Here is a 17,597-nt window from a genome sequence, read left to right as displayed (position 1 = left end):
GGCTGCATCCTCCTATCCGCCACGACAAACCACTACCAACCTGGCAACCCTGTAATTACAAGGGTAGTAAAGTTTTCTGCATTGTTAACAGTCAGTGGTGGAAGAATAATTTAAATATTTTAATTAAAGTCTCCCTACACTTAAAAATACGTGTTCGTCTTGTAGTTCATACAAGTGGATGTTTTAGCTTCACTGTGCAGGATGATGTATGTGCAGAGATTGTCTGTACTCACTGAAAAAGTGTGATGTGGAAACCTTCTTAGAAGACATCTTGTGTCCAGCTGTTACATTTCTGAAAATAAGTATATTTGTATATTCCAGTGAATTTGCGGATTTTAACTAGATTATTGAACTTTTTGTGAGAAACCATATCAGACACAAGTTGCCATTCAAAGCATCAGAATTAATTCTATGTTCCTAACTTGATCCATTAATAATGTCTTTGGTGATTTGATTTTTGAAAGGGTGTAGGGCTTAAAATACAGTAGATTTTAACATTTTAGACATTTTTTTGTATCTCAACAGCATTCAAGTGATTTTCAGCGACTTCAACAAATGTAGATCTACACTGTCACTGAAATTCGGTTAAAACACATTAAGACTATGCACTCTATTTTTTTTTTTAAAAAGGTGGGAAAACTCACCTTGAAACTACATTCTGTAACCCCACCACAATCCTGCTCACTCAGAGATATTAACATATAATCTATAATATTTTAGGAATTTTGAATATTTCCATCATAAGACCAATCACATCATGAGAGATAGAGATAAATATTCATTGATCATATGTGTCTAAAACGTACCTATTTTTGCACATACTGTAGGCTATTATGTGCAATAAACATTTCAGTACTGGAGCTGCTCTGACAAACTGACAGCTGTTTTGCATGCACAGAGTCACTGTTATAACAGAAGGACATGCAGAAGTTTTATTCAGAACTGAGGGGGTATTCACAGTGTAGTTATTTAATGTTTTCAATGTGAGGGCAAAATTAAATATTCCAAGAAATGACATGAAATGACACATAAAAGTGGTAACTTAGTCCTTGAGTGGCATATCCAATCAGGATTTTGATTTTAACATACAGCAAACCTCCGCTAATTAATGTGCATTCATATGCTCTGATTGAATGTACTCAGGGTTTGTTGAAGCAAACCTGCTCTCTTTCTGAACTGAAAACCCAAAGTTTCTCTTATCTCAAAGTTTTCACTAAATCTGCTGTAATACCACCCTGATTTCAACATGGCAAATTATTCCATAAAAAATGGGGGGGGGGGGGGGGGGTATTTTGTTGTTTACCATCTCATCCAGCAGTGGGCGTGCTAAAAGTGTTGCACCTCCTCAACATCAAATCTTCGCGCTCACCTGTCAACATACCATCCAAATGAGGCAGCGGAAACAGACGCACAGCAGACGGGCAGAGCATCACCAGGTGTGCAACATCGTTTGTCTGCATACTTCTCGACACACTCAGCTGGTACCTTGCCAGAAGCTTGCCATCACCGATAAGATAGCCAGATTTATTTGCAGGGATATGCGGCCCATTAGTGTTATTTCGGGAGAGGGGTTTCAGGATCTCATAATGGAACTGGAGCCACGATAAAGAATTCCATGTTGCACCACAATGTCGGACAGCATAGTCAAGTTGTATCAAACCACACGGGAAAACATTAAAACTCTACTAAAGGACAAGACATTCGCTCTTACCACAAACGGATTGACATCACTGGCCACACATGCTTATGTGACAGTCACAGCTCACTTTATCTACGACTCGTGGGAACTTGAAAACTATGTTCTGTGTACCAAGGAACTAAGAGGAAGTCACAGCTGTCGATGCAGAAAGCATTGGTAGCACGCTGGACGACTTTGACATCTCTCGTGAAGTGGTTGTGGCTGTGGACACGGACAATGCCCCGAACTATGTTAATGCCACACATTAGTTAGGGCTGATTCATGTACCCTGTTTGGCACACACGCTAAACCTGGCAGTGTTCAAGGGGCTTGAGATGAAGGCCATTGATCCAGCCCTTTCTAGACTAAAACAAACTGCAGCTCATTTTGGGAGGTCACCATCAGACAGCTGCCTGGAAGCAAAGCAGGAGCTTCTCGGACTGAAAAAAAGAGACTGATAAATGACTGCGTCACGAGATAGAATACCACGTCCGATATATGTCATGCCTCCAAACAGCAAGCAGCGGTGGCAGCAGTCATTTTTGAAAAGAAAATGTCCCACTTAGAACTGAGGGGACTTGTACAAATGGAATGACTCTGGCAAACGAAATGATGCTGATATCCAGGAGCTTCAAGCCTACACGAAGGAGTCTCCTCTCCCCGCCAACAGCAACCCACCCGCTTCTATTAAAGTTGACGCGCAAATACCTGTGTGTGCCAGGGACGTCTGTGTGTTCTGAGCACGTATTCTCCTCTGCAGGCCACATTGTGAATAAAAAGAGAGCTGCACTTGATCCAGATCAAGCTGATAAACTGGTGTTTCTAGCAAACACAATCAGAGCTTATCCCAAGTTGGATCACTTTTATTTTAGTTTATGTAGGTTGATATCTCCGAACATGAGTTTCAATCCGGCCTCCATGACGAGCAGAACTTGAGGGTATCATGGGAATCAGGAGCCAACAGTGGTTCTACATTTGAAGGCCTCTCCTTCAAATGTAAAAGTAGTGTTGGTGTTATTTAGGGGGTGGGTAGCCTTCATCTTGAAGTCAAAAAGTGCACTGGGGTAAGCTTTTTTACTTTAAGAGCTTCAGTCCAGCCTCCATGAGGGGCAGGACTTGAGCTGTCAGGGTTACCTCAGTGGTCAACAGTGTTTCCTCACAGCTAGAGGGTAAGGGTTCGAGTCCTGTTCTGAGCCTTTCTGAGTCTCTGACCCAATCCCAAACCAGTCCCTACCCACTACCACTTCATCACCAAGTGTCACTCCAAATCAAATAACAGTTGCAGCTGTGGTGGGCACTTCTAATGAAGGGAGACAGTATGAATGGATATCCAAGGGAAGGGGGAGTGTAGGGTGATGGGATTGGGCCTTTATGTTGTCTACTGAGGTAGCGTGGATTTTCTCTGGGTACTCCAGTTTCCTCCCACAATTATTTTCTTTCTTTCTTTCTATTAATCAATTGGACACTCTAAATTTCTCAAAAGCTAAGCGGTTTCAATAAAAGTCTAAATTTGAATATCTGTTTTGTCTTTTGTGATTATTTTGAAATCAAAGCTCTAAATGTGTTAATCAAGATGTGCTGATTCAGTTTTACTCAGGCCAAACTAATAAGTGGTGTACACAAGTTAGAGTTAGAGGTTTCATGCAAAGGTATGTGTGAAATTCTCAATTTCATCACAGAGTTCTTTCACCTATCTTTAAAAGCAGTCAGTTAAGTTTATGAGTGCTCATTTGCCAAAGAACTGTGCGTGTGTTTTTATTGTGTTACATTAGATAATACATTATATTATTAGATAAAGATAATATACACAGATACACACTCACTCACTGAGATACTAAAGGATACCAAATCCAAAATAAGCAGCCTGAAATATTTTCTTGGGAGACACAAAGGGAAAATGCATGAAACAGGAAATGTGAAGATTGCTTTAATGATTTTAAGATTTTGATGTTGACCATTTATCGCAAATACAAATATACAGATATGCTCTTTGAATTTCCTCTCAAAGAATCTGAGAAAAAGATCCTGCCTTTAATGAACACACATCACTATTCACGTTACCAAGACCAAAAACATAGCCCCTTATTAGGAGGTTTGATTGGTGGAAGGATCCGTGACAACAAATGGGATAAATGTGAGATAAATACTCAAAGAGGATAAATATCTTTGAATTAAATATTGAGTAATGCAGTGTTTATAGTTTCCATATGAGAAATAAAGAAAATGCCCAAATCAAATACATTTGAGCAAGTTAACAAAATCAGGTCGTTAACTTGTGCTGCTACTCCAGTAATTACGGTAGCCCAAAGGCACTCATTCGGATTTGATTGGGCTACTGTAATTACTGTATTAACAGTGCAACTTAATTTAAAAGGCAGATTGCTCGCTCCCAGAGCATGCTCCTCTCTGCTGCTGTAGCACTCCTGGTGGGGTTGGACGCCGGGCAGAGGACCGAGCAAACCCGAGGCGCAGCCATACTGGGATGTAGCCACTCTTGGTGGAAGTCCTGGGTTAGGATGCTAACAAGCAAATGTCTGTGTATAGACGTAACCATGGCCTAACCCCTGACTCACAGAGTATAGGCCAGGCGTAGCTGCCGCTATTCCACAGTGTCTTTTCAGTTCATGAAAGTAAATTGTAACATTTTTAACATCTAAAGAAGTGCAGCGTTTGATATTACTAAAAGACCCTTGGCTGTTTAGTTTTTTCTGGTAAGTAGCCTACAATTTGTTTTAATGGTTTTAGGCCTGTTTTTCACTAGCGAAAATAAACATTAGCATTATTACCATGCACTGGTAATGGACCACACTAACCAAGTTAGCAGCTATCCCTAGGTTCAGCTCCACTCTCTTGTCCAAATGGTAATGGTAATTTCTGGCTCCAAAAATCAAAGATGGCAATGGTCAAATTGCTAAATTCGAGGCCTCAAAACAAAACAGCAGTCAACAAATCAATTGGTGACGTCACAGTAATTACAGCCATGATGTTTTCCTGAGTTGTATATCTTCCTATCTGGGTCTAACATTTGAATAATGATTAATGAACATCATAAAAACGAAAATGATCTTCTGAATGGCGTCACCGAATGACCTTGATTTTCACTACTGTTGACTGATTAATATTGGAACCCAATCCTCATCACACTAGAGACAAAGAGGGCTTGAATGAGGAGGTTCAGTTTTCCAAAAAGAGTGAATCTCGGTAGTTTTTGGTGTGATGAATATTTTTGGAATAATCAAAGTGTACTTTTTATAAACATCTAGAGTATTTTCCAAGTGTTGCTTGGAAAAACTTGCACATTAATAGTTTTCATTGTATTAACTTTTTTTATTTGATTGATCAAGCCAAATGAACAATACCATAATTCTTCATTTATCTCGCTTGTCATAGTGAGGGAGAAAAATGCATTTATCACAAAAACTGCAGTCTTTTTGCTAGCCACAAGGAGGCACCACGATATCATGATATGAAAAATATCCTGCCTGTTCAGTCAGAGAGCTGAATATGAGGTTGTAGTTAATCATCTCAATATTCATTTACGTTTTCAGTGAGTTATTCTCTTCTTTAATTCCTGCCCCTACTGTTTACATACACATGCAAACTAAACTGCACAGATCTTACTCACTTAAACAAATCTTCACTCAGGAAATGATTAATTCAGAGAAGAACAGCAGAACATCAAGTGGACTGTTTATTATTGAATATTCAGACAGTGAGAATAAAAAAAAAAAGAAACAGTATACAAATATTGGTCATACTGTCAGAGAAGTATATAACACACTTTGCATTATCTTTCTGGCATACAGTACACCCTCACACTTGACTCATCCGCAATATTTTCCATCAACATACTATTTGCCCTCTTGGAGGCAATACAGAAATAGTAGTTCTATTCCAAGTACTTGAGTGGGAGTAATGTAATGAGGACTTCTCCATCAGTGGTTTTCATATTCATTAGCATAATGCTGGCCGTGGTGTGGGAATAAGATGGGATGGGTTGTTTAATGGCACCAGGTAATACAAATAAATAAACAAATACCTTAAGAAACATCTGAAAGACACATAAAAGGTTGTGAAAAATATTACTTAAAGTGCCAATGTCTCATAGAACCTATATAGTAATAATAATAGTATTTATTGTAGATTAGTATCATTATTAATAGAATTACTTGGTCCCAGATCAGAAAGCATTTTTTACACATTGTCCTCCAATACAATTACCACGATTATCAACAGCTTTAAGAATCTTTAAATTGATATTTTGTTGGAACGTTTTTGTGGTACTGAATACATACCATATATTCCACATTGTTTTTGTTAATCTGTCAATCTGATAAAATCACCCTCCAAAACATCACAGTCACAGAAAGTCACAACTTGATATGCTGTGGTATTTTACACATGTTCTGTATTTCAACAGCTTGGACTAGTTAGGAGACAGGTTATTAGATGGAAGAGACAAAATGGTCACCTATTTCTAGACCTTTAAATGGGGGGTTATCAGAACCCATATCTCAAAAAGGTCAACGATGGCCCATTTTCTAAAAACCAACATGTCAGTTTCCCGCCACACACTCCAATTAACATCAGGGAGATCTCAGGCTGTTCTATTAATAGCAGGATGTAGATTTCAATGTGGAACATTGCACCAAAGCTCATTGCTGAGCTGATGCCATTTAGGCTGTTGGAGTGCCTGGTGGAGTGCCAGGAAATGGGTGTCAATCCTCTCCTCTTTGAGATTATTCTCTCTCAGGCATAATAAGTCAGTATTCAGTAAGTACCCTCTGACCTACAACCATTAATTTGCCCCATTCCAATTACATGTGTATGTGTGATGGTGTTTAGGTATGATTGTCCATAATTGTAACCATCAGAGGTAATGACTGCACCTAACAAGTCTTTGGAATGCTTTTTTGAAGTCTTCATTAAATATGGTGTAGATAAGAGGGTTAATCAGCGAGTTGAGGTACCCTAACCATGTCAGAAAGTCAGCCATCTCCATCGAAGTACTACAAGAACTGCAAGTGTTGACAATCACCTCTTTGACAAAAAACGGCAACCAACAGATGACAAATGCTCCGATTATCAACCCCAATGTTGACGCTGCTTTGCGCTCCCTTGAGCCTGAGATCCGTGGTCCTTGGTATAACTGGCTGCGACGTGACTCATTACGTGACTCACTACGTGACTCACTACGTGACTCGTGCCGGCGAGACTTGCACTGGAAAGTCTTTTTTGGGACGCGCATCCGTTCACGTGGAGGTTCCTCAGTTGAGGCTTCAGAGAAAGACTTTTCTGGTGGGCTTATGGGCACCGGACTTTGAGGCCCTCGATCATCTTCGTCATCTCCAGCAGGGTAGGATGATGGGATCATGCTCCCATTGGTCATACACGAGTGACGGCTAGCCCGGCTTGCCTCCCTGCGCATGTAGAGGGTCTGAGCGGCCCTGTAGATTTTATAGTAGAGGATAAGAATGAGCAGCAGGGGGATGTAAAAAGCTCCGAACGTGGAATACAGCGTGAACGCCATGTGGTGGTGGATAATGATGCACTGGTCTTCCTGCTCTGCATCCCCGCTGTAGTGCCGCCACAGCAGTGGAGGAAGCGAGATGAAGATGGACAAGAGCCACACCACTGCCACCATCGCCCCTGCCCTGGCCCCTGTGCGTTTCCGAGAGTACTCCACAGCATCAGTAATGGCCCTGTAACGGTCGATGGCAATTGCAGCAAGATGGAGGATGGAGCATGTGCAACAAGTGACATCCACACTTAACCAGATGGTGCACATCACCTTGCCCATGACCCAGCTCTCTTTTTGGATGTACATGATACTGAAGGGCATGACCAACACAGCCACCAGCAGGTCGGTCACTGCTAATGAGCAGATGAGGTAGTTGGCTGGGTGATGTAACTTGCGGGTGACCGCGATAGCTGTGATCACCAGGCAGTTGAAAAATGTAGTCAGGATAGCCACTACAGACAGGGTCAGCGTAAGCAGGATCTTACTGGGAGGGGGTTTGGTGGTCTCCAGTGAGTCATAACCACTGCTGCTTGTGGCATAAACCTCTTCAGTGCAATTGGGAAAATCCATTCTGCAAGCAGAATGGAAAGAAAGTTTAGCATTAGACATAAAGGAAACATTAAGTTATTATTTATTATTTTAATTGTGATTGAAGTTTATTGATTATTCGTTGGTGTTTAATCTGGTCATACTGTGATATAGAATTCATTCAGTCAGTCAATATTTTCAAGTACTGTAAAATTCACTTGCAGCAAGAATTGTTTTATTCCGCCCCTCTTTTTCTGTCAAAAGAATCATACCCACTGATTTTGGTTTCTGTACTGCATACATAAAACCTCAAAAGTCAAAGTCCATCAAAGTGGATGGAAGGAAAGTTTTCGTTCAAAATGTGCTTTTAGAGATAATAGACTTTAATGTTCAAGGTCTTATAATATTAAAATACTGGAAAAGCTCTGAACCTGCCAACACATGTTTATCAAAACTCTAAAAGTAAAAATCCAGTCCTACCTGTTGAGGCTGTAACGTGTCCAGTTGGTTCAATGTGTGACAGACATCTTGATCTGATCTGTCCTGCGTGCTAGCTCTGCCATCACATCCCCTTTGTCACTCATCAACATCTGGGAGAGAGAGCAAGGAGAAAGAGAAATTCTGAGAGAGTGAGAGAAATATGTGAATTGGAGAAAGAGAAAAAAAGATTCTCTTAAAAGCAAGAAAATAAAAGATACAGCCAAGGATGAGTACACTTACACAACAGCATAAATCACTGCAGATGGTTTTTTTATTTTTAAAAAGCTGATATTTGCAAGTTTTCATTTGAATTCACTGATATGTGCATATTTTTTTAAGCTGGTTAGTTCAGTTTTCACCAATGTGACATCTACACATCCAATTAGTGTTGGAATAGTAAGTTATTACTATGATTAACCTGAGTTTATAGTAATGTCCAAATAGTGTGATATTCATAGGGCTTTTCAAACTTGATACTGTGAGATTAAATTGCCATGGAGAGCAATGAAAAATAGCAATTTTTAAGTTATTCTTATGAAAATACTTGCACTTAAAGTAAAAGAATATCAGGTAAAAATATTCCATATCAGCAGCTTCAGTCCAAAAATATTACAGTTTGCAGCTTTACATGTATCAGCCAAGTAATTAATTAGGAACAGCCGCTGTGATTAAATCAAAATGCTCAGGTATGACTGTCATTGCCACTCTCCTTCATTCTCCGCATTGCTCAGTATCCTGAAGACATGAGTGGGAACTGTTGCTATAGAAACACAAGAAGTACAGTACTTTTACTTATGTGGTGATGGAGTAAAGGAAGCCTAACGCTGACTGTCAGATCTCTGAGACCATGTGATTCCCAGGCAGTAGGTGAGGGGGCAGATGGGTAGGTGAGCGGGGGGCTAGGCTACATGACAACTGAATGGGATAAGAAATCCCAGTTCACTTAACCCTAACACATAGCAAAGTGGTTGCTAATTTAATCCAATCTTCCAAAGCCCTTTCTTGACAAAAAGGTTCTATATGGAGCCAAAAAATGTGTTTACTGTCATACCAAAGCTAACCCTCCTTGGTGGGATGAAATGAAAAGCTCCAGCATTCCATGGAAAATGTAGGAGAAGTGTTGGTGTGTCATTTGTCTTCACTATTGTTGCACACCTCGTATAAAATGTAGGTGAAATCTGCCAAGAGCACTGCAGAGGCATATGATGAGTGTTGCCTCACTAACTCATTCAAGGTGTGGGCACAGGCCATCCCTTAGCCAAACTGAGTCACCTGGGTGCTTTTTGTTTAATGTCATGGTTTTCACTGCATGAAACATCATTTCACAAAGTACCATAGCAATGTGTTTACAGGTTGTGTTTTTACCGAACATCTAATCAATAGCAGATTAAACAACAATTTCTTGCTTGCATTTCCCAACTCACATTTGCCACATTTTGCAAAAGTTTTCAAATGTACTTTCAGGCTTATTTTAGGCTAATTGCTTCCTAAAGTGAGATTTCATCAAAGATTTCAATAAAGCTTGTTCTTTTCTAAAAAGAGTTGGGTACACTTAATTATGCTTCATTGGCTCTGCAACATTTTAGATGCAGTTTCACGGTTTTCCAGGACAAATTGCTTTGCCCCTGAAGTAAACCAATGAAGAGTATGTGTTTGTCTTTATACCTGTGATTTGACACTTGAAAGAAAATAAAATTGCTTCCTCTGTCTTGAAGCAATAATACACTCCCTCCCATTTACCCTTGGATGATTTTGGAAGAAAACCTAACCCACACTTAATATGTAAATTAATGTATACAGGTAGCTATATGATAATTACTGCTGAACCTTTTTTCAGTTTTTGCACACACATTAAAATAGCTACACGCTGTGAGCATAGTGGGGGGTGTTTCTAGGACTGTGTATCTGTGCATGCATGTATGTATTTTCAGTGGCTGACAATGTGCGTTTACAGTGTCAGCCTGTCATTATGTGCAACAAAGAAATCATCTGCTTTTGTCTTGAAATGTTCTAAAACACAGGCTTTCTGTTCAAGGCCATCTGAAGATAAGCTTCAGTGAGCCAGTGTGCATGTGCGCTCCTCTTTATGCAGAGAAAAACCTCACAGTGCACTTGCAGGAATTCAGCAAACAGAGAAAACAGCTTCTTTCGCTGACTAATAGCATCATTGTTTTAAAATTATACAGCAACTTTCATGTTGTTATCTTTATTGTGGTGTTGCTACATTCATTCATTATCTATTAATTGTGGACTGGTGATGATACGATAAACTAAACGAGCCACCGGATACAGTTCTGTAACTTTTAACGGCCGCTGTGATCTGTAATATTAGTAAGTACAGTTACTCAGCACTCAAATAACTGTATACATTTTCAAGATACAAACATTTGAATTGCAAATGTATTATGTGACAGAAAAATCAAGCAGCTACTGCAAAACTGCATAAGGATGCTTCTGCTCTCTACAAGCCATGGATTCAGGACGTGCAGATAATGAGGAAGCTGACAAAGCAGAAACATGTCAGACATAAAGATAGAGAGATTAATTGAATATATCCTCAGCCTGGCTCGAACACATGCAGATGTGACAGCACCCTCTGACTAGCACACATACTGTATAGAAAACACCAACATCACTCTATTTATCCAAAAGGTTTGCAGTCACTGAAAAGATACCGTCTGACATTCAATCCCCCTCTTTCTCCTCATTTCTCTCTTTGTCCTCTCATACGCAAAGGGAGGCTGCATGTTTCATGTAGAGCACAATCTCATAGGCACAAACACTTTGGCCCAAGAAGAACGTAAAGCTGCTAAATATTGTTGTGAAAAAGCAGATTTTGTGAGTGACAGATCTGCAAAGAAGCAAAAATGACTAACTGTACAACCGTAACAGGGCACAGCAATACTCTTTCATTGGCTGGTCTAACTCTGTGTTTGACTATTTTTATCTGCTGTATCGATTTCATTTTTGTGGTGGAGATAAATGATAAAATTGGCATTAAACAATACTGCAAAGGACAACCTCTAAACCAGTGGTCTCCAACCCTGCTCCTGGAGAGCTACTGCCCTGCATGTTTTAGGTATCTCCTCACTCTAACACACCTGATTCTAATAATCAACTCGTTATCAAGCCCTTTGACGAGCCTCAGCTGCTTGATAACGAGTTAGAGTGAGGAGATACCTAAAACATGCAGGGCAGTAGCTCTCCAGGAGCAGGGTTGGAGACCACTGCTCTAAACTAATGAAATACTGTTAGTGGAAACTAATCTCATACTTAAGTAGAGATTAATTCACCCTACATTAAAGCACAATGATAAATTAACAGTAAATTGTATTCTTGGGGAGCAGTAATTGCATTAAATGATAATAGTAAATCCACTTGTACAAAACATTTCCTTAATAATCCAGATTAAAGTATTTCACAGATGAAAGTACTTTATATAGACCAGATAACTCCTAGTTAAAGCATTTTGATGGAAAACAAATTAGTTTGTGTTTTAATAATAATACAATCAGAACATTAGAACAAATGAAAAATAAATTGGTTAGCAGAACGTCAGAATGTCAGTCTGTTATACAAAAAATGTGCGTGACTATGTAGAACAATAATCAAAAGTGAATATATATGTGCTAATTATTAATGTGTGTCTAATTGTTAGTGACTCGTAGTCACTGACAGACATTTCACAAAAGGGTGATATAATTCCCTTTACCCCCCTGACTGGGCTGAGCCACAGTCATGTCCACTTTGTAGCAGACACTGTTCTCACTCATTGACCTATGTCCTCGTTTCAAGCTTGACTGGAGCACCCTACTGCACTGTATGCATGTCACAGCGGGGGTTTCACTGCACAAGTGGATGCACACACTGACTGTCAGCTCTCTCTACCTGCTTCATGTAGATAGAAGTATAAACTGGTGAGATGCCCCCTGAGGACTGCATTTGATGGGATTAATCTAAGTGGTGAATCATAAACGGCAGAATTTAAAATTAAAACAGAGCAGGAAAATTCATCGTTTTAGTTGGTCTTTTTCTTTAACACACTTGCAGGTATATAATTTGTATTTGGTACTTATTCATCTAAGTCAACATTGAGTTTGAGCAGAAAAATGGATGGTGCATGGTGAATGAGTAGAGATGCTCATTGCTCAGAATTTACATCACATAAAGACTAACACCGTAAAATGCAAATTGTGTCAAGGTCAGAATCACTGGTCCACAGCTGCAAACACGATAAAGGAATCTGTCACAGCATTTGCATGCGGATATGAAGCTGGTGGCAGATGATGGGAATGCCTCAAACACTGCCTAACAGCCTGAGATTAGTTTTTAAGTGTTGTGCAGCAGCAACGCTGAAAGAACTGAAAAGACTTATGTCAGGCTGTGTAGAAGATTGTGTGTCAGAAAACTCTTAACAAGAATTCATTTCCTCACTGAGTAGCAAGTGCAGCTAGTTGCAAATTTTAGGGGGTAATTATTAATAGATTCTCCAATGTGTGATCCAACCAGCAAGCATTGATGGCATCTGTTACAGCAATTACATAATGTCAAAAAACACTTTGATTAGACATTCTCCATAATTATAGGAAAACACATCCACTCAAGCTTTTATCTGGTGAACAGTGCATTCCTCCCACTAGATACCCTCCAACTAGTGCATGTATTTGGATCCACATCAACAATACAGGTTTAATGTGACTACAAATGCCAAATGCACTGTGTTTTAAAATGAATGAGTAATTGCTCCCAGTAACTGTCATCAACAGTTGCTGTAAGACCGCATGTAGGCTTTCATTCTCAATTGACTGAATCCCTTAAAAGCAGCATGACTGGTAGTATATTTGCAGTCTATAATTAAAAAAGGCTGCAACAAAGCATATGACATTAAAAACACTAATCCAATGTTTACCTTGATTAAAGCCCCTTTAGGATTTTTAACATTTTTGACTCTGTGGCAGACAGCATCATAGAGTCTTTAATCAATGTACTGCAAATTAATAACGTGTATATGCACACATGAAGCTAGTTAGTTAATATATATTCTCCTGGTTTGAACATTTGGGAGATGAGCTCATTGTGGGGAGACACTGGACATACAGCTACATGAAGAACTACGTTCCTCTCTACATGACTGAGCATTTTGACAACACAACTGTCCAGTCCCATCCTCCCAGCATGTCCAAATCACTGACTTACTAGAAGAAATACATCATTGCCTTCTCTGCTAATGACCTCTATAGAGCTATATAGAGAGAGACTTCTGCTGCCACCCTTGATATGAATCACAACGATTTAGTTTGTAACCATTTTTGCTTGTGTGTTGTTTTTATCATTTTGTAAATTGTGAATTCAGTTAAACAAAAGCTTTAGAAGCGTTTTCGATAGTTTCATTGATTTATTATGTGGCTGCACAATAGCAGACGCTTTTCCCACCTAGGCAAAGTTTTTCCTTTTTTTTCCTTCTTTTTTTTCCGTTAGCTTTAGAAAAATCAAGATGAGTTGTCTAATGACTCACATCTTACTCATCAGTGTAGGATGTGTCTTTTCACAAACAACACAGTTTCCTGTAAAGCATTGTTATAAAAGATGTAACTGAATCAAATGTCTTAAATTTGTCAAAACAGGTGTTCCTGACATGAGATAAGAGACATTTCTTGGAATCGTGTAATATATTTTACTAACAGCCTCCAAATTGAAGATCATTTGTGGCTAAAAGTCTGGAGTCTGACAAATGAGCCGTGATCTGTGCCAGTTACTTCAAAGAAATCTGTTTGCTTACAGTTTCTGCCATGGAAGTTGGTATCTCTCACCAAATTAGGGTTAAACAGTCACATAATGTTTTGAGCTAATGAGAGTATTTATTTAAATATTTAATATAGCTGGAGCATATTCTGATTTAATAAATGGCCTGACACTAATCTTGCTCTCAAAGTGGAAAGGTAATGGTCTTAATGAATTGAGATGGTAACTCCCCCGGCAAAGAATCAAGATTAGGAAAGAGAAATAAGAGGATATCAGCAGTCAAACGTATTAAATGAGCACATTTCTTGGCTGTGTAAAATGCCCCCTTAACACTGAGAAACATCAACACAAGCTGCCACACATTACCAGCTTCTGAAGTCGTCTCAGTTTATGTGTCGGCAAAAAATATTATAACAGAATAATAATATAACAGAAATATTATTGTTCATTTGGAGACGTGTTTCTGGCCACATTACTGAGGTAATCACGTAAATATCTCCGTCTTTGGTTGCTGATTTCTCTACTGACTTTTTTCTTTCCGTGGTCAATGCTGGGCAGGTAGCGTAGTGTTTTTTTAATCAACATGATGAGAAAGCATTTAAATTGGAGGTATCTGCAAAAAAAATAAAATGGTGATGTATTGTAATTTATTTATTTTTTACGACAATATCCACTTTAGGCAACCAAAGCATGATGTTATGTATTTGATGATGCAAAAGACTTCATAAGTTTTGCAAAATCTTGTGGTCTTATGAAAAAAGTTGAAGCCAATCTGAGGCACTACAATTAACAAATGTACTTTTTCACTGTAATATGTATCTCAAATCACAATCTTTTCCTAAACTAAAGTGTGATAGTATATGGAACCTAACCAAAGGCAGGGCACAGGATGCAAATCCCAGTCTCCAGTGTCAAAGTCCTGTGTTAATGTCTCCACTGTGATAAATGTGTCATCTAAAAATCTCAGTTTCCGGACACAGGGGAAAAAGTTCATAGTGAACATACCCCAGACAGCCATTCCTAACCTTAGCATTAAACCAAGTCTTCATCCTAGAATATCATGATTTACTTTATGAGAACCTGCTTTTTGTCCCAAATAACAACATGAGTAATACCTGGCGCCCGCACACACACACACACACACACACACACACACACACACACACACACACACACACACACACACACACACACACACAAATAATTACTCTTTTATTGAAGTGTTCATCATGCATAGTTCCTCAAGCCAGCATGTGCATCCTCTGCCTCCGTTCACTTAGTTCAACAACAATTACCATATGATGAGGGCAATGAGTGTACATGGACTGGGCAGAGACAATGAAGCAAATGGCTACACTGATCGGAGGTTAGGAAATAAAAAACCTTGTTACACACAAAAGCAGTTTTCACTGTTCCTTTACTACATGTCCCCTTTCATCCCTGAACTGTAATATGTTTCAATTTGAAACTAACATGAAGCAAATGTGGTGTTTCTTGACTGAGGTTTTGAGCTCTCTGTTTAACAGTAAACTTTGACGTCTCACTTGTCAGGCTGTCCTTGAACTGAGCTACAGAAAGGGTTGACTTTCAGTGCCTGCTTGCTACAGATTAACTTTGTCACAAAAATGTGAGAGCTGTGTTGTTGTTGTTCACGCTACTGCATCAGAGTTTTCAGTTTCAGTTTCAGTTTGTCAGTCTTTTCAGTCAGTCTCCCTGCAGCTGTTTGATGTTGATCGAAGTTAGACTGGCAGCCTTATCGTGGTAAGAAATGTTTAAAAGTTAGTGTGATGTTGGAATGTGTATTTCTGTAGAGAAGAATTGGGTGTCAATAAAGGCTCATCAAAACATGCTGGAATGATGAGAAAACCTTCTGAAAAAATTAATTGCAAAATCTTCTCTTTTCTCTTCATACTAAATGTTGCATACTCAAGCTTCATGCTCACCTCTATAGAAAGGTGAATGATCAGAAGCAAGGTGAAAGAAAGGGCTCAAGCACAGCAGCATGCAGCTTGAGTGTTGAAATATGCTCAAGACTGCCTTCAGCATAGCTTCAGGGGTTGAATGAATGAATAACAAATCACCAATTGAATTGAGTTATCAGGTATTATCAGACATTTTGCTTTTGAAACTAATTTTCCATTCGGTATTGAGTTCAGAAATAAAACCCGTCCATTAGCCTTTGCTGAGCTCACCTCTGGTTGTACCCACAGCGGTGTTGAAAACGTTCCAAACATGGATTTTTCTGCTTTTTTAAAGTTAGACTTGGCAACAAGTTACTAAATTCAATTTTAGTTTGCAATACAAAGTTATTTTGACATCCTCGCTGTAAATTCAGTGTTGGGCAGTAATGCATTAGTTTTATTTTTTATTTTTAGTAATAAGTAGTGTAAGTGATTATAGTTTAATGTTCAGTAATTACCTTGCAGTTACTAATCTCAGTAAAGATCTGTTACTCAGACACTTTAATTTGCAGTCTTATGACAATAGTTTTATAGTTTTTAGATTGAGTCAGTTTGGTTCCTGAGTGTTCAGTGGACAAACAGGTCTGTTACATGCTAGTTTGATGCAGGGACTGGAAGTTTGTCAATGTCTATTAGCATAATTTCAAGGATTTAGGGTTGTAGTGTGGGGATGCAGTTAGCTACCAACAAAAGAGGAGAAGTGTGAATCATGATAATGTTGTCAGTTATACCCTTACTCATTCCCTCAACTTGGACTGGTGAATTTCTACTTTGCTGTTTTGTAAGTAAAGGATTGGATTCAGAAGATTTCTGATCCTTCGAGCTTGGGAGAAATATCGTTGTACATAAAGACATGAGAAACACAACGCAGTAATAATTATTGCTTTTCATTCTTATTCTTATTCTTCTATATTAGTGCTGAACATTTGCAAGAAGTTATAGAACTGATTAAAAATGAATATGAAATGAAACATTAAAAGAGAGAAGAATGTAATACTGTAGCAAAAAGAAATGTGTTTATGTGCAAAGTCAGGGACTTCTTCTGGGCTTCCATCCTTAAAACCATGCTGAGATGTGAGAATTTGGAGGTGAAAAAGTTTACAAGAGGACTATCTCACAATACTACACCTTATGATCACAATCTAAAACCAATTCAGATTCCTCTGAAAGGATTTTGGCACTGAGATTAGTTTCACTGTAATAAGACAAAGAGGAAGTCATGTCTGATAATATCTCAAATTAACAAACAGTTATAGATGTAATCACAAAGCTTTCCCTTACCTGATACAAGGCTAATTATTTTATCCATTAACTTATAAAATAACCACAGTTCAATGCCTGGTCAATCCTTTATGCAAAAAAACAATAATAATTTTTTTTTAAAGTTTTGATAAACCTGATTTACTACAATTCAGTAGCTGATTTGTTATCCAGAGTTGTAAAAATAGACATTTATCAATGCAGTGCATTATAAAATGTATCTTGCCATTACAAAAAAATAAATAAAACAGACAACGATTTACCAGATGGAGATTCCCAGTTCTCTGCTTTTCATATTTACTCTCTGTCTCACAAACATGAACACACACATACACACATCTCCCAAAGCACACAACATACAAGTTTATTGTGCTTTTTGCTTCCAATTCTGCAGTCTATCAATAAGAGCCACATTGTTAGAAGTTCA

The 17,597-nt window shown here is 38.7% G+C and overlaps 1 protein-coding gene across 1 annotated transcript; it reads right to left on the bottom strand.

Moving 5' to 3' along the window:
- Positions 1-6,548: 6,548 nt before the first annotated feature.
- Positions 6,549-7,769, bottom strand: htr1fa (5-hydroxytryptamine (serotonin) receptor 1Fa). The gene has a single exon (XM_062431956.1). It carries the CDS (start codon positions 7,767-7,769, stop codon positions 6,549-6,551), a length of 1,221 nt encoding a protein of 406 aa, XP_062287940.1.
- Positions 7,770-17,597: the final 9,828 nt, after the last annotated feature.

Source organism: Scomber scombrus, chromosome 13, assembly GCF_963691925.1.
Source record: "Scomber scombrus chromosome 13, fScoSco1.1, whole genome shotgun sequence".
Taxonomy (NCBI): domain Eukaryota; kingdom Metazoa; phylum Chordata; class Actinopteri; order Scombriformes; family Scombridae; genus Scomber; species Scomber scombrus.
Note: the sequence above shows the minus strand (reverse complement) of the source record. Positions and strands in the feature narration are given on the sequence as shown.

What these genes read in the sequence shown, in the direction of transcription:
- htr1fa (XM_062431956.1), bottom strand. Translation starts at nt 7,769, where the DNA reads ATGGATTTTCCCAATTGCACTGAAGAGGTTTATGCCACAAGCAGCAGT.